This window comes from Chanodichthys erythropterus, chromosome 1, assembly GCF_024489055.1.
Source record: "Chanodichthys erythropterus isolate Z2021 chromosome 1, ASM2448905v1, whole genome shotgun sequence".
Taxonomy (NCBI): Eukaryota; Metazoa; Chordata; class Actinopteri; order Cypriniformes; family Xenocyprididae; genus Chanodichthys; species Chanodichthys erythropterus.
In genome coordinates, this window is record NC_090221.1 from 16827480 (window position 1) to 16845544 (window position 18065).

An 18065-nucleotide genomic window follows, 5' to 3' on the forward strand; every position below is an offset into this window, starting at 1 on the left:
CAGCAGGCTTTAGCGCCATCTAGTGGAGCGGATGGACACCGCAACTTGCTTTTCTGAGGGCCTTTCAGATCGTTTGCTGGGGGTTGAAAATGTACTGCAAATTACGACAGGTAACGTTACATTTGACGTGAGATTTTTTTAAAATCGCTAACGAGTTTTGTTTGTTTTGCTGGAAATGTATTTTATTAATTTGTGTTACGTTTCGTTTAGTTGTCTGTGTGTTTTGCGGCTAATAAGTGAATGTGTGTTGGGCGTATGACTGGTTTAATTTTAATTTTCTGCAGGTTTTGAGGTGTTTATTGACTTTAGTTCATCGCGAGTGTAAACGGTCAGGAGGTCTGATGGTCGTCACGAGGGCGCTCTGTGAATCTCCGGCGATTTTAACTGGTAAAGAAACTCACAAACTAAAGTCATACTGTCTTATTACTTCAATTAATGTTTCATTAATCGTGACGACTTTTGTCATTTACAGTATCTGCTGCTGGTGCTTGGTGTAGTAAAGTTTCTGAGTCTGCTTTGAAGGGTGAGTGTGTACTAGCCTATACACTGAAAAGTGTACGTTACTTGTTTATATTCACGCTGGTTCTTTCTCTCAAGTTTTTTCTGTTTTCCTTTTTCAGAGGCTATGGAAAGACTTTCTTCACAGGTCCCACCCTGTGAGTGTGTTCATCAGGAGGAGCTTCAGATGTTTACTGACAATTTTGGGTCTTTATTTTTTACCTATTCTTTTCATGTAAGTGCCTCCTGACTGAATAATCTAAAATTGTGGTTGGCAAAATTAATTTGTCTTTAAGTCTCATATTTCAGTTATACTCTACATATTTTTTTATATCAAGCATGTATACATGTGGTCACATATTAATTATTGCTTTATCTTCATTTTAAAATATTGGAAAGGCTACTAGTCAGTCAGTGGAGGAAGAACAGGCGAAGATCCAAACATTTCTGCACAGACTCAGTCTGGTTCATGCGCAGGTTTGATATCTGCCTATTTCAAACTATTCTAACAAGATTAATAATTTTCCACAAATACATTGAAATAAATCAAAACGTTCACCTTTAAGGTGAGTTATGATGTGTATATGTGTGATAATACTGTTGCATAGTTAGAATTTTTAATTAATTATGAGTAAAACCATTTTTCTTTCTCCAGTGAAGATCTGGTTCTGCCATTTTTACCTGTTTTAGGTGGAAATCATCTTTGAGATTAGGACAGATTCAACTACACACAAGCAAATGTTCAGGTTATCTAAATAAATACACTACTGTTTAAAAGTTTCTGGTCAGTAAAATTTTTCTAACTTTTACTAAGCAAGGATACATTAAATTGATTAAAACATTAAAGCCATTACAAAACATTTATATTTCAAAAAAGTTTTTTTTTTTTTAAGTATCACGTTTTCCACAAAACATATTAAGCAGTACAAGCATTTTCAACATTGATAACAATAATAAAACATTTCTAAGCACCAAATCAGCATATTTTCTATTTTCAGATTGATTTCTGAAGAATCATGTGACACTGAAGACTGGAGTAATGCTGTTGGAAATTCAGTTTTGCATCACAGGAATAAATTAAAATATATTATATTATAGAAAACACTTCTTTTAAACAATATTACTGTTTACTGTAATTTTGATCAAGCCAAATAAGAGACTTTTTTCAAAAACAATATAAAAAAAAATCTTACTGACCACAAATAATAATAATAAAACCCCAAAGCTTGTTTTTATGCTTTTGTTGCTTTTGCTCATCTCTGTATTGATGTCTCACAGGTCTACTCATTAAACCTTCTCTTTATTATTATTATTATTATTATTATTAAAAACATTTTGTGTGTAATAGTCTTTATTTGTTCTTTTATAGTGCAGTGACAGGAAGTAAAGTTTCAGTGATGGATCACAGCATTTCTATGGACATTGCCGCATACGGACAGTCAGTTGCTGCAAATTTGTATTACATAGAACAACTTACTTTCAAGCAGAATCAACACACCAGACTGGCCATTTGGTTTTAACATCCTGAATACATCTTTTCTTGCTTTTTTTCCCCCACATATTCTTTTTTAATTTTATTATGAAGGAATCCATTTTCTGTGCGACGTTTCCCATCCTGTCCACAAATGCACCCAGTATTGGGAGACGCAATGAATTGTGTGCTCCCCACTGACATAATAGAGGCTGGACTGTGTGGGGAAATGAGCATGGTTACCATGGCAACACTTGCACCCTGTATGGATCAGTATTCCAACTGGCCCATTCATCTCTCAAGCATACGGATATCCTTCGTAATGGTCATATAATAACTGTTATTAAAATTTAAGCGCATACATATGATTTTAGGCTACTGGCCTTACAAATATAAGTCTTTTTTGGTGATGAACAGAAGAGATTTTGTTTTCCTTGACATTTATCTCACATACTAGTGTACACTCCATGTGGCATGCCTCTAATGCAACAAACACAGATGAGTTTCCTCCAGAGTTTGGCTTCTTCACTCTCCTGGGCAGATCTCGGCCTTTCTAAAGTCTGTTGTATGGAAGCACAAAACATCCAGGGTAAATGACAGGACTGAATGGAGAGAAATTGGTGAAACTGAGCGCCAATTCACTCACTGTGTTGTAATTTTATGGATGGTAGCTTTGCTGCAAAGCTTAAAGGACACTGCTACAAATCAACACTGGCTTTGAGGCTAGTTTAGACAGTTATCTAGCATGTGTATAGATTATTTAATTCTGGATTTTCTCTTTATAGGCTGTCTGTGTTCTGATGTAGAATTCTCTGTTGAAACCGACTACAGTCAGGAAACAAGATGTAGTGATGCTGTAGAACAGACTCTGACTGTCTTCATTTTCACTCAGTACTCTGACCTCTTCCGCTCCCAGATCCCTGACTTTATAAGTGAGTTTCATTTGCCTGCCCTATCACATAGACATCTTAAGATCTTAATATTTTCTGCTGAAGTTCTGCTTTTAAATTTGTCAGGCAGTGAGGAACTTTTCGAGAGACACTTGGATGCAGTTTTTTGGTACAACGGTGATCAAGTGAGGGCGACTCTACAGTCTACCATGATAAAAACTCTGAAAGGATTCCAGCAAAGACATGCTGTAAGATTTGTCTGTTAATGTACTTACACTACTGTTCAAAAGTTTAGGTCAGTGAAATTTTTTTAATTGCTGTTATTCAGCAAGGACACATTAAATTGGTCAAAGGTGACATAAAAACATTTATAATGTTACATTTGTTACAAGTTTTAAATGTTGAACTTGAATTTCCTGTTCATCAAAGAATCTTGAAAAAATGTACCACTGTTTACACAAAAATAATAAGTAGCAGTAGTTTTCAGCATTGAATAAGAAAGGTTTCTTGAGCGGCAAATCAGCATATTAGAATGAATTCTGAAGAATCATATGACATTGAATGATCAGCTTTGCCATCACAGCAATTACAGTTTTCACAGTTTTTACTGCATTTTTCATTAAAAAAATAAAAAAAATCCTTTTTCATGCAGCCTTGGTGAGCATAAGAGACCTTCATCTTACAAATCTTACAGACCTTAAACTTTTGAACAGTGTTGTACATGGACAAATTGTGACACTATAGTCATTAGTCATTGTTTAAACACGACTGAACCTTATATCTTTTCTTTGTGTACTTCAGGCCAGGCAGAAGTTGGATTCTGCCATATCCATCGTCTTGAGCTCAGTGAACAGTATAATTGCCAGCAGCAGCAGTGGAGAGTTTCGAAGAGCCTGTTTTGATAGCATGAGGGTATAAAATATGGCTATAATTTATACTGGTTCCCATAGCACCCTATTTTATGTAATTTCACTTCTTATTTTTAAGAACAGTGCTTTTTTGCTTGTGAAAGTTGTATAAATGGGGTTTGTTTTAGGTCAAGAGCTCCTGTGAGTTACATGTATCTCTTCAAGAGTCGCTTCAAAGCGTTGTGGATGGGCGCTTTGCTCCAAAGCGCACGTGTAACAATGAAATGGTGCTTTTGCAAACCTTGTTTCATATTATTTCATTTCCGCATTCATAATTTTGCCTTCTTTATGAATTTTTGTGATTTTCATCTCCTCACAAGGTGGAGGAGGCTGTAAGCACTGAACAATGTAGTCTTGACAGCTGGGAGAAAGGTACGTTTTAAGGAATGAGTTTAATAGTCTTTATTCAATAATTCCTCCTAGTGCTCTTATGATACATGGGTATTTGCAATCGTAATTGTTCTCATTTCATGTATTTTGGGAGCTACTGATTTTGAAGCACCACAAAAATCATTAATAGAGTTGGTTGAGATGATTTGTTATATTTTGAAAGATGTTGATTATCCTTTTTTTCAGGGTTTGAAAATCTGCCAGAACTGTCTTCTAAGAGGATTTACCATGACCTTGAATCCTTCAGCTTTATCCCGGAGAAGAAGCAATGCTCAGAGCCATTCTCTGAGTATTCAGACACCTTCGTGAAGAGTACCTTTGAGGCAGCAAACATCCAGAGAAGTCCTCTGTCCCCTATACAGCTTCCTCAAAGTCAGCAAACTGGAATGATCGCAGACATACCCTCAGCGCTGAGCCTGGCTAAACTAAATAATGAACAGGTGGATAACTCTAAAATTATTATAAATACCGTATGCCGCTTATTCAATCTGATATGTAGCCCAGAACTCAATCACAGAAGATGTGCAGCCTATACTGTGCATATCTTAATTGTTTTGTAATCTCTCTTTGTGAAGGTGGAGAAGCAGTGGCTTCAAGAGCTTGAGAACTTTTCTGAATGGGACTGAGAAAAAATCAACGTTTTTGTTGCTTTTTTAAGATCTTCCAAACACATGTTGAAAAAAAATTATTTTATTTATCTTTGTATATTCTACTACTATGTATGTTTAAGATAGAAGTCTTTGTTGTAATTTAATCTTATTTTATTTATTATATTTTAAGCTACATTAAAAGTCACCTGTTTTTAATAAATATATCGAAAATGCATGAGTTAAATTTATTTGTAAGTGTATAGCCAGGACATATACACTAACATACACACACATATTTATATATATATATATATATATATATATATATATATATATATATATATATATATATATATATATATATATATATATATATATATATATATATATATATATATTTATAACTCAGGCCTTCGTGTTCATTTCTTTACAAAAACATTTTTTTTATATATTGAACAAGCTTACCTACCAACAGAGACTGCATAATTATGTTATTTTAAAACCTGACAAGTTAAGAACAGTTTTGAAAACATAGAACAAATTTCTTGACAGCACTGCTCCAATGAAGGGCTGCTCCACTAGGAGACCGCTCTGCGAGACTGCAGACCTGTGATCTCGCGAGCTCTCCGTCTTCACTGCTCTCAGTGTTATGTTGATACTAATCGTTATGGACTGTGTTGAGTTAGCCGAACACCATTTATAAATAATGGACTGAGCTTCATAAAGGTAGAGCATGCCTAACGGAGTGTTACTTATTTCCGCTTTTGTGTGTAATATGTATATAAATACCCCAGCAACTGTAGCATCTTGCTAAGCTGTAGCTGTCAGGCTAGGCTAAGTTAATTGAAAGACACCGGCTGCAGTCCGATTCAGTTAGCAGTGTATGTTGTTTACTGAGCGGCAGTCTTCACTTAATCTGATAGAAATTAAAGTAGTAGCATGTTTAGACATCTGCTGTTTGGCTCAGGGACGGAGTGACGGGATAACTAACCGGGTACTGATCATTGGGTGGTAATTCTAAGCTTATGCTGATCTAATAAAGCATGTAAGTGTTTATACTGTCGAAACTGGTTTTAAATAATGTCATAACGTTGACTTTTAGTGAATTGAAAAGGTTTTTTATGTAACCGTTCGGAGAAGTTCTCTAGGATTCCTCTGTCCCATTTAGCTGATTAGCGTTTAAGATTTGAGATAGATCTAACTGTCACTATGATTGTGGACAACATTCATTTCAGCAGGTTATTTTAAAGTCCAGAGTGTAATGTGTTGCGTTTTGTTCATAGAGATCTGATAAATGTCATGTGGTTGTTCACATGATCATGTTGATCTTATTAACTTAATCAGATGTTTGTAGACCAGTGCACAACTTTTTTTCTCTCTCTTTTTTCCCCATTTATATGCTTCATTGTTGTACACACATTCTTCAGGGACCTTAATTTACTAACATAATATAATGTAAATGTCCAGCAGGATTCAGTGTGTGTCTCCAGGACTTGCCACAGAGAGGATGTTCCCCTGCCTGGCCCATAGACCATGGAAAGTCCTCTGCCGGGTCTACCTGCAACACCGAGCCCCTCTGTCTCAGAGACCATTCAAAATAGCAAAGCCATGTTTTGGTAAGAGCATCATGCAGTGTTGTGATTTGCATGTATTTTGTTAACATTGAAGGATTAATTCACTTTCAAATTAAAATTTCCTGATAATTTACTCACCCCCATGTCATCCAAGATGTTCATGTCTTTCTTTCTTCAGTCGACAAGAAATTAAGGTTTTTGATGAAAACATTCCAGGATTTTTCTCCATATAGTGGATTTCAATGGCCTCCAAACGGTTGAAGGTCAAAATCACAGTTTCAGTGCAGCTTCAAAGCGTTCTTCCCAGACAAGGAATAAGGGTCTTATCTAGAGAAACCATCGCACATTTTCTAAAAAAATTTAAAATTATATACGTTTTAACCATAAATGCTCATCTTGAACTAGTTCTCTTCTTCTTTCTTAGAATTCTGGCAGTGTAGACACTGCTAAGTGTATTACTGCCCTCCACAGGTCAAAGTCTGAACTAAATTGTCATATACAATATGCTAGTGCAAGTATATAACATTTAATTCAAACTTTGACCTGTGGAGGGCAGTAATACACTTAGCAGTGTCTACACTGCCGGAATTCTAATCGAGAAGAAGAAGAATAAGAAGATAGCTAGTTCAAGATGAGCATTTATGGTTAAAACATATATAATTTTTAATTTTTTTAGAAAATGAGCGATGGTTTCTCTAGATAAGACCCTAATTTCTTGTCTGGGATTGTGTAGAACGCTTTGAAGCTGCAATGAAACTGTAATTTTGACCTTCAACAATTTGGAGGCCATTGAAGTCGACTATATGGAGAACAATCCTGGAATGTTTTCATCAAAAAACTTAATTTCTTTTCAACTGAAGAGAGAAGGACATAAACATCTTGGATGTCATGGGGGTGAGTAAATTATCTGGAAAATTTAATTTGAAAGTGAACTAATCCTTTAATTCTGTCTTTCATATCTTGTCATTTCAACATGAGTAGTTTGAATTAGATGCAATAATCCTTGACTAGATCCAGAAATTATTCTGATTACATAACTGTGATTCTCAATAGGTTGGCAAAGTGGAGAGGGGGTTCACAAACTCTGGTTTAGCTTCCCTGATTCCAGAGTCACTTCCTTAACGTGGACACAGGTCCAGAACTGTTCCACATCAAGCGGTGGTAAAGACGGATCTCCAGCAGGCCCTGTAGAGCCAAAACCCACTGAGAACACACAAGCTGCACAGCCCTCTGCAAAAATAGCTGGTAATGAACTCACAGTGACTCTGCATTGTCTTATGTTTGTTCATTGGCATTTGAATGATGTCTGAAATTATAGAACATTTCTATAAACCATTTGTTTTCTTATGTTTTAGTGCTCTTTGAGTACATAAATATTGTAAAATGTGTTCATTATTTTTTTTTATTTGTATATACTGTGTGTGTGTGTGTGTGTGTGTGTGTGTGTGTGTGTGTGTGTGTGTGTGTGTGTGTGTGTGTGTGTGTGTGTGTGTGTGTATGTGTTTGACCTCTGCTAATTTATTTGCTATTGTCTTTGCCCTTTTTAGGTGCTAAAGTTAGCTCTGGTAAGTGAGTATAATATAGGTGTGGTAATTATGATTATTTTATTGTTAATGGGTTTTTATTCAGTTATTTTTTCTTTTTGCATTTGAGATTCCAAACCTCAAGGTCTGACGAAAGCAGAGAGTATTCAAGTGAAAGGTAGTGCAGTCTTGTTTCATGCACAGAAAACCCATTTAGAATGTACAGTATATCATGATTCTATTTATTTTAACTATCACTGTATTATTTTTTTTTTCAGTACGGGCTGTCCTGAAAAAAAGGGAATATGGCGTCAAATACACCCAGAATAATTTCATCACCGCAGTTAGAGCTATGAACGAGTTCTGCCTCAAACCCAGGTACCTTTAGGAAGTGGAGCTTTTTTAGTTTACTTTGTAATCATGCTGTTTTCTGCCTTTCCACCATGTTTACATGTGATTCAATGCAGTTTTTTTGTTTGTGTGTTCAAAGTGACCTTGAGCAGCTTAGGAAAATCCGTCGACGTAGTCCCCATGATGATACAGAAGCCTTTACCGTCTTCCTGCGATCAGATGTGGAGGCAAAGTTTGTACAATTATCTTACACTACCATTCAAAAATTTGGGGTCAGTAAGATTTTTAAGCTATTAATATTTTTATTCAGCAAAGACATTTATAATCTTTATATTTCAAATAAATGCTGTTCTTTTGAAATTTCTATTCCTCAAAGAACTTTGAAAAAAATGTTTACAAAGAAATGTTTTCAGCATATTGATGATTAAGGATAATGTGACATTAAAGACAGGAGTAATGATGTTAAAATATGTTAATATATACTATAATATATAATATAAAATATATTTAATATATAAATATATTAAAATAGAAGACATTTATTTTAAATTGTTATAATATTTCATAATATTACTGTTTTTACCGTATTTTTGATCATATAATTGCAGCCTTGATGAGCAAATCGTACTGACCCCCAGCTTTTTACTGGTAATTTATATACTTTTGGGCATCAGGTACAAGTATCTAAAGGAGCATGTTTTTGGTGTTCTTATTTAGAGCGCTGGATGTATGGGGAAGTCAAGAGGCACTCACTCGAGAGAGGAATCTCAGGAAAGCGGTGGAAAAGGAGTACCAAGAAAGTATGTCATTCTCTCCTCATTTACTTCATGATCTGCATTCTGCTGTTTTTATGTCATCTGCTGACTAAATAACTATTTTTATTTCTCATTCAAGGCACATTTAGAAATCAGCAGCTGTTGAAGGAATACAAAGACTTCTGGGGAAACACAAAGGTAAGAACAAGTTCAAACCTGTCACTATAATTTTTGTTTTGTTACCAATTCCTGGGCATAACCAATCCTCATGATCTTCTGTCCCTTTCTTGGTGCTTTTTCATATTTGTCTTGTCTTGTATGGTAATGCTGCTCTTATTTCATCTCAGAGCAGAGAATATGATGTGTCTACATTGTGCCTTCAGCTAACTGTGTTTTTGATATATTGTGTGTGTCTCCTTTAGCCTCGGTCTAGGAAGAGAGCAACATTTCTAGAAGGACCGGGAAAAGTGGTGATGGTAGCGATATGCATGTAAGCCTTAAGTTTGTTACAATACTATCAATATCAAGGCCAGTCAGTCTTGAAACAGAAAATGAATGAGTTCTATGTCTAAAGGAGAAGCTGACCCCATTCTCAATATCTATTAGATTAAAGATATTAAGTTACATGGCATGTGCTCTCACATGTGGTTTGACCCACTCTGTCTTCATTTGACTGTTGTCTTTCCAACAACCAAATCTAGTCTAGTACATTATACAAGTCAAAATATGTGTTGCTTGGTGAATCAGTTACATTTGGCCATTTTTAGTGTTTTCTGTGAACATTGTAATGCCATTTATTCATGTATACACTACTATTCAAAATGTTGTTTTTGAAAGAGATCTTTTAAAAGACCAAGGCTTTTGATCAACTGCAGCAGTTAGTATCCTCAATTACCAAATGATTAAAAAGTGCAATTAAAAGAAAAAATTGTGAAACATTTTTGATCAAAATACAGCAAAAATAGTTTTACTTTAATATATTTAAAAAATGTAATTTATTCCTGTGATGATAAAATTGAATTTTCAGCATCATTACTCCAGTCTTCAGTCTCACATGATGCTTTAGAAATCATTTTAATATGCTGATTTGGTGCTCAAGAAACATTTATTATTATCAACATTGAAGACAGCTGTGGGATATATAAACATAAACGTATATTTGAATCAAGTGGATATAAATGTCTAATTTCACTTTTGTAATTGCAGAAATGGCCTGAATTTTTTCTTCAAGCTGTTGGCGTGGGTTTATACGGGATCTGCCAGTATGTTTTCAGAAGCCATCCACTCACTGGCTGACACCTGCAATCAGGTGAGGTGGTTCGTCTTATCACCTTTGACCTCCATGACATGCCTACGGCCCGAACCCAAATGACACCCTAAACCGTCCTCTTCCTCTGAGTCCGCACTTTCGTGACGTAATGCCTCTTTGCCTGGCGGGTAAAGTCCTCTGCGTAGCTTGCAGACTTGCGGGCTCAGCTGAAGCGCACATCGAGGGTGCATAGTGGACGCAAAGGGGGCGCTCGCGGGCACACTTCTAAAACCTAAAATCATGAATGGGACACCCTACGGTCTCGTGGACTTAACGGACACGTGCACACTGCCGCCATTGTAAGTCCACAAGACTGAAAGTGCATAGAAGTAGAGGTGTAACGATACGCTCAGGTCACGATACGGTATGTATCTCGGTACGGAGTTCACGATACGATACGTATCATGATATTTTGAACAAAATGAAACTGAAATTCAAACAAGATTTATTAAAAAAACATGAACAAATTTCAATAATTTTCCTTGTTGTACATACAAGATCACATTTCAATAAAATAAATAAATATAAAATTTTAATAAAAAACTTCTGTATTCAAATTAACAGTTGAATAGGGCTGTCTGTCACTGAAAAACAAGTTAAATTTAACATGAACTTAGAATTATGAATAGGGGCCGTTCACATATCGCGTCTAAAAACGCGCGGACGGCGCGGCCGAACCGCTTCTCCTTCTTTCCAAATCGCTTGCGCTCCCGTGGCGTCGGTCGTTGCTATGCAACCATGAACTGAGCTCTCCAAGAGGATCAAGGTGTTGCATTAGTTATACTACGAGATATATTGGTGGAGATAAGATATAAAAACCACCATGTACAGCTATGATCAGCTGTTCAGCTGAGCTTTAGATTTTTTTTGTTACGGAAAGGCCATAGCTGATCCCATTATGAGCGCTCCTGCCACGCGGCTACATTTGAAAATAATAACTGACTTGCACGCGTAAAAGACGCAATATGTGAACGGCCCCACAGAACTTCTTAAAGCAAAGCATCGCAAGCGTCTTTTGCTTTTCTGTGAGCACAGCTGTTGCTGTGCACTGCGGAGAAAGAAAGCCATGACTTTTCTCACGCGACCATACAAGAGACTCACATGAGACTCCCATGAGAAACGTTTAAACCTGCTTGCAAGATTCAATGTGTGCCCGAAACACTTACTGAACTAGAGAGCTGATTGAGACACACCATCTACGAGAAATCGTTACAATACTTATAGTAATTTAAAAATGTGGTAGCATTGGATCTGGACAGGAAGGATAACTCTGGGAGTTGGAAGGGGTGTGTCGCGATTCTGCCTTCTCACATCGCGATACAGGTTTGTGGACCTGCGTATTGCGATTTCGGTTTCATATCGCATATCGTTACAGCCCTACATAGAAGTGTGCCATTTGGGATTCGGCCTACAAAGGATGAAGTATAGGCCTGTTGCAATAATCAATATATCGACTTATCGCCTGATATATGGACATGTCCTCTTTTCTGGTGGCTTTGTTTTGCATTCCACTGCACTGATTTTCCATTGTTTTTCTATGTAAACATGCACTAGATAGACATGTTTGACCATTGTGTTCACGTCTTTTGCAGCAGATGTTAGTATTGTTTTTAAGCAGCAATGTGCACCCTTACTTTACGGAGAAAAGAAGGTCGGAAAAATCTGTAGATGGAAAATCGCCATATAAGTGCCTTTTGTTTATTTGCAAGTGTTTTAGTTTCTACTTGTTACTTGCTTTGCACTTTTTGTTAGCAAAGGTTCATTATTTAGGATATTTAAATATTTGACCCTTAATTCTTTAGAATATTTAGATACTGGAATTGAAAAGTTCATTGTCATTTAAAAGTGTGTAGGCCTAACTACATTATTATGCTATTATGTTATGGTTATATATTCAGTGGCATAAAATGGTCTTATAATGACACTAAAATTGTTTATCGCAATTATTTCTGGGACAATATATAGCCCAGCAAAAAATAGTTATTGTGACAAGCCTAATGATGTATGATTTACAAATAAATTAGATATAAATTGCATATATACATGTCCCTTTCTTTAGTTTAAATTAATCTCTTATACTCGTTCTCTCACAGGCTCTTCTTGCACTAGGCATCAGTCAGTCTGCCCGGAACCCAGATGCCATCCATCCGTAAGTACAACTCACACAGACTGATCCCTCCATTTTGAACTCCATATCCACTGGTCATGTCTAAGCCTACTGTCCTCTCTTATTAAAGGTACGGCTTCTCCAACATGCGTTACATCGCTTCTCTCATCAGCGGAGTGGGCATCTTCATGATGGGTGCTGGCTTGTCCTGGTATCATGGCATTATGGGACTCCTGCACCCTCAGCAAATGGAATCACTGCTCTGGGTTAGTAGCGTTCAGTTAGAACTTGTAGATGTGCAAAATTTTATGATGCACTACTATTCGAAAAGTTGGTGTCTGTAAGATCCTTTTATGGCTGCATTTATTTGATCAAAAACATGATTAACCTTTTTTATTATTAGAAAATAACTCTCTATTTTAAAATGTCATTTATTCCTTTGATGACACAACTGAATTCTTCAGTGTCACATGATCCTTCAGAAATCACTTTAACATGCTGGTTTGCTGCTCAAGAAACATTTATCAGTTATGCTGCCTTATATTTTGTGGGAACCCTGATGCATTTATTTTCAAGTTTCTTTGAATAGCAAATTAAAAAGAACAGCATTTATTTAAAATAGAAATCTTTTTAACATTATAAATGATTTAATGTTACTTTCGGTCATTTTAATGTGTTAAAATGGAACTTTTGTACAGTAGTGTATATAGCTGTGTATTTTATTTATTTATTTTGTCTTTTGTAGGCATACTGTATTTTAGCAGGGTCTCTGGTATCTGAAGGAGGTGAGATGTGGTTTCTTCTTGCATAATTTTATTAGCATTCACAAAGGTTTGACAATATCACTAATATCATCTATCTTCTGATTTCCCATAAAGCTACACTATTAGTGGCCATTAATGAGATTAAGAAGAGTGCACGTAAACAAGGCGTGTCCTTTTATGAGTACGGTATGTACCTTTGGTTAACTATTCTATTAGCCTTTGATGTTGTTTGACTGTTATTTATAGTTTTGGCATCATTTGGAGATGATCAGTTTGATAGTTCTTGTTTGTTTGTGGACGACAGTGATGCAAAGTCGTGACCCCAGCACTAACGTGGTCCTGTTGGAGGACGCTGCTGCTGTGCTCGGAGTGATGCTGGCAGCTGGATGTATGGGACTTACATCTCTTACAGGTAAAAATAAACTCAATACTTTTGATGTCAGAAAAGCGTCATCGTACCTGAGCCCCCGTTTCATGCTAACTGTCATTCTTTGCATCTTTCTATGGTCTTGACCACAGGGTCAAGTTTAATAAGCATATGGGATTGAGCTTTATAACCTTGTACAAGCAGTTGATGTTTTTTTTAAGCTTTGTAAATCCACCTCTCTCTCTCTCTCTACGCACCACTGTGCTATCACAAAGTCAACATCTACGGCTGCCCAGAAGCTAGTTCCTCTTGCCCTGTAGTTTTCATGGCTTTGTGGGAAATTTGTCTAAAGATCTGGAAAATACTCTATTCAGTAACCTCCTTTCATGCTTGAGAACAGCCCTGATGGCAGTTTCAGCTCAGTTTATTATCTGGTGCTTTACTACAGTTGTATGTTATTGAAATGTAATCAACCATGAAATAACAGCAGTGTTATTTTACATAGCAGAGCCTAAAAAGAAAAATAGCACTTTCGTTTCTACCACTAGAGGTCTCTGTTGTGCTATTAAAGACTACTGCACCACAGATGATTTCTTCTCTTTTATGCAATTTATAGCCTTATAGAGCTTTATGAATGCATAGTCAATATTTATTTAAATTGTGAAATATCATTACAATTTAAAATAATTTTGTGTAATTTTTATATTGTAATATATTTTAAAATGTAATTTATTCCTGTGGTGCAAAGCTGAATTTTCAGCATCATTACTCCTGTCTTCAGTGTCACATGATCCTTCAGAAATCATTCTAATATGCTGATTTGCTGCTCAAGAAACAATGTTAACCAATTACACTTTTTTTTCAGGATTCTTTGATGAATAGAAAGTTCAAAAGAACAGCATTTATTTGAATAGAAATCTTTGGTAACATTAAAAATGTCATTTTACTGTCACTTTTGATTAATTTAATGTGTCCGTGCTGAATAAAAGTTTCTTTTAAACAATAACAAAAAAAACAATTACTGACCCTAAACTTTTGAACGGTAGTGTACTTCTGCACATTAACAAATTTGCTTCGCTGCTGATGCTACAAAATGTGTCAATGTTAGCATCTAGCCAAATGGATTACTTCAAAATTCATTATTACTTAACCTTTTAAGATAATAATTGTAAAATTCTGCTATTGCCATTGCTGTTCATATACTGTTTAAAAATGTCTTACGAAATTCCAACTTTTCCATGATGCTGTAGGTATAATATCTTATTCATGGTAGATGCTATATTAAAGGGGTAGTTCACCCTGTTGAGCACAAAAGAAGATATTTAAAAAAAAAAAAAATGTTGGTAACTAGACAGTTGCCGGCACCCATTGACTTCCAAAGTATTTTTTTCCTACTATGGAAGTCAATGGGTGCTGTCAACATTGTTCAAAATATCTTATTTTGTGTTTAACAGAAGAAAAAATCTCATACAGATTAGGAACAACTTGAGGGTGAGTAAATGACAATTTTTTCATTTTTTTGCTGAACTATCCCTTTAATTTGACAGTATATCATCCACCCCTTTTATTTGGGTTTTACTAATATTTTTCTCGCGTACTATTTTCTGATGGATAGTATATGACTTTTAATGCAGCTCATATCCATGTTTGCCACTGTTTCATTATTACTTGCATTTCTTCTGCATTGATCCTCTCTCTTTCTCCCTCTACATAGGTAACCCCTACTATGACAGTCTCGGTTCTCTGGGCGTGGGCACCCTGTTAGGAACAGTGTCTGCGTTCCTCATTTACACTAACACAGAGGCTCTGCTGGGCCGCTCCATCCAGGCCGAGCATGTGCAGAAGCTCACAGAGTTATTAGAAAACGATCCTGCTGTCAGGTCAGTCCTCTCTCCAGTACACGTGTCCTCTATGTGTACCCGCAGTCTGCAGAAGAGCTTAATCGGCAAACAAGCTGCCATCTTACAGATAAAAGCAGTACATTAAAGGCGGCATGAAATGGAAGCTGCGATTAGTTTTTTTTTTTTTTTTTTCAATATTGTGACTTATATCTGCATGAAATGGCTTCTCGAACAAGAAGAAAAGTAGGGTGGGACTTGATTTTGTCAATCGGGAATTGATTGGATGGTTGTGGTTTTCCATTGCTGTGATCTCATGTGAGTGACGGGTTGACCCGCCTTCAGTGCGTCATCAGAGAAGAACAGAGATGTCACTGTATGTGAAAGTTATTTTGATTAAAGGGCACATGAATTTAATTTAAAAACAATGATGTGCACAAATAAATCACTTATAATGAACACCGCAATATTCCATTTAAAAAATGGAGGCAGAGGCAACCTGCTTCAAATGCTTTTCAGATTCAGGCAAGCATCACATTCTTAAATATAAGCTTGCTTGGACAGATTTACTTCAGTGTACGTTTTTGCTTTGATGAAATTAGATTTGATGTCCTCACTGTGGGTCATTTTGTCTCCAGGGCGATTCATGATGTCAAAGCCACAGATTTGGGGCTGAGCAAAGTGCGCTTCAAGGCGGAGGTGGACTTTGATGGGCGGGTGGTGACACGCTCCTACCTAGAGAAGCAAGACATTGAACAGATTCTCAACGTACGTGCTGAGAGACGAGGCATCTGATCTGATGCAGATCATCTGACATGACTAGTGTTTGTTTGAGGTCTATCTATGGTTGCATAGAAGTTATTTAACTATCAGCGCTTTTAAGAATTGATGGTAGTTTTTGCTGAAGAATCCATTTTTGTGAGCCCTACATATCAGTTGTACAATTATATGTGCTTTATAAACATGTATGTCTGGCCTGCAGGAAATTCAGCAGGTGAAGACACCAGAGGAGCTGGAGAACTTTATGCTGAAGCACGGGGAGAACATTATTGATACCTTAGGAGCAGAGGTGGACCGTCTGGAGAAGGAACTTAAGGTATCTAATGAGATTATGATTCAAAATCTCTGTATGTCCATCCTGACTCTATTTCAGTAACATTGACCACCATGATTCTCATCAGACATGCATGATGTATGGTTGGCTGTCAGAATAAATTCAGCACTACATTCAGCAGACGCCACACTCATGGCGAACTCTAGTTCAAGCAGCACATAAAGAAACCACTTCAGCTATTTATCCACAGCTATTCAAATAAACCAAAATGAAACCTTCTAGTTTCCCTCTCCAGTGTTTAATTTTGGAAAACAAAAAATCTGATTTGATGTTTCACAGAAAGCCTCAATGTAATTGCCTTTTTACATTAATGATGTCTTGGCAGACATTGGACATTGAATGTATATGGAAATTGTGATTTTTGCTTTTGAATGCATTTATTCTGGTTCTGATGTTGTCAAGAATTAACAAAAGGAGATTTATTTCTAAACCATACACTACCATTCAAAAGTTGGAGATTGGTAAGATTATTCTGAATGTTTTTGAAAGAAGTCTCTTATGCTGCATTTATCTATTCAATATTACAGTAAAAAACAGTAATATTGAGAAATATTATTATGATTGAAAATTACCGTTGTCTATTTGAATTATTTCTTAATTTGAATTTTCAGCATCAGTCTTCAGTGTCACACGATCCTTTAGAAGTCATTCTGATATGCTGATTTGCTGCTCAAAAAGCAGTCTTTATTGTTATCAACACTGAAAACAGCTTCATGTTTTTGTGAAAACCATATTTTTTCAGGATTCCTTGATGAATATAATGTTCAAAAGAACATTTATTTGAAATGGAATATTTTAGTAACAATGTAAATGTTTTTACTGTCACTCATCTCAATCAATTTAATGGATCCTTGGTGAATTAAAGTATTCATTACTTTCATAAAAAAAATTTTACTGACCCCACACTTTTGGATGGGAGTGTATGTGATAAATCAAATGTCTTTAAGAACAAGTTTTTGTCTTTATTTTCCCTCGACTGACTCCTCTTTATCTTCGCCAGCAACGTAATCCTGAGGTGCGGCATGTGGATCTGGAGATTTTATAATGGATGGATGAAGTGGAAGGAGAACTAATCAAATCTTGAGTGACCTCCCGTCCTGTTCTTTCCAAACAGCCAATCAGCTGAGGTCTTAAGTTACACCTATCCCACATCACCAAAGCACTAACCGGTACATGGTTTCAGTAGCTTGTTAAGATAGCAAAACATTAGCCAATACAAACAGAACTCCAACTGGATGGAGACATGGCCAATAAAGATTATTTTACAGTCATTGGACTACAGTTCTAGATGGAAGTTTGTACCATCAGAACCTTAAAATCATGTCCATGAATTATAAAAGGACCACTGTCTTATTTCATTTTACTCTTTGCAAGCAAAGCAGCATAAACGCTTATATTTCACAAGAGTTCTCACATAACACCAAACTATTGGTGAACAGGATATCTAGAAATAGTTCACATGAAGGGAAACAGAACTATTTCCATTCTGCTATGTAAAACCACGGGTTTAAATTATATGTAGAAATATTACTCTGATGCTTTCTGGATTTACAGAGATGATGGCATGTTCAAGCGATGCCATTCTCATTAAATGAAATGAGCTGATTTGTTGAATG

At 36.1% G+C, this 18065-nt stretch overlaps 1 protein-coding gene across 1 annotated transcript in view; it reads left to right on the plus strand.

Moving 5' to 3' along the window:
- The first annotated feature begins 52 nt into the window (after positions 1–52).
- Positions 53–18065, plus strand: part of slc30a9 (solute carrier family 30 member 9) — an 18977-nt gene continuing 964 nt past the window's right edge. The window contains exons 1-35 of the mRNA XM_067401331.1: positions 53–110; positions 285–387; positions 473–523; positions 621–733; positions 898–975; positions 1189–1244; positions 1868–1936; positions 2084–2279; positions 2420–2558; positions 2755–2901; positions 2986–3107; positions 3661–3771; positions 3896–3994; positions 4088–4139; positions 4344–4597; positions 4733–4755; positions 6218–6363; positions 7375–7566; positions 7869–7886; positions 7975–8022; positions 8123–8222; positions 8335–8427; positions 8913–8995; positions 9090–9148; positions 9373–9440; positions 10157–10259; positions 12353–12408; positions 12497–12632; positions 13112–13151; positions 13245–13316; positions 13435–13542; positions 15212–15377; positions 15974–16103; positions 16318–16431; positions 17450–18065. The exon at positions 17450–18065 is cut by the window's right edge and continues 964 nt beyond it. Coding sequence (XP_067257432.1) covers positions 90–110; positions 285–387; positions 473–523; positions 621–733; positions 898–975; positions 1189–1244; positions 1868–1936; positions 2084–2279; positions 2420–2558; positions 2755–2901; positions 2986–3107; positions 3661–3771; positions 3896–3994; positions 4088–4139; positions 4344–4597; positions 4733–4755; positions 6218–6363; positions 7375–7566; positions 7869–7886; positions 7975–8022; positions 8123–8222; positions 8335–8427; positions 8913–8995; positions 9090–9148; positions 9373–9440; positions 10157–10259; positions 12353–12408; positions 12497–12632; positions 13112–13151; positions 13245–13316; positions 13435–13542; positions 15212–15377; positions 15974–16103; positions 16318–16431; positions 17450–17494 — 3411 coding nt within the window. The 5' untranslated portion in view covers positions 53–89 and the 3' untranslated portion in view covers positions 17495–18065. The remainder of the gene's footprint in view (positions 111–284; positions 388–472; positions 524–620; positions 734–897; positions 976–1188; positions 1245–1867; positions 1937–2083; positions 2280–2419; positions 2559–2754; positions 2902–2985; positions 3108–3660; positions 3772–3895; positions 3995–4087; positions 4140–4343; positions 4598–4732; positions 4756–6217; positions 6364–7374; positions 7567–7868; positions 7887–7974; positions 8023–8122; positions 8223–8334; positions 8428–8912; positions 8996–9089; positions 9149–9372; positions 9441–10156; positions 10260–12352; positions 12409–12496; positions 12633–13111; positions 13152–13244; positions 13317–13434; positions 13543–15211; positions 15378–15973; positions 16104–16317; positions 16432–17449) is intronic.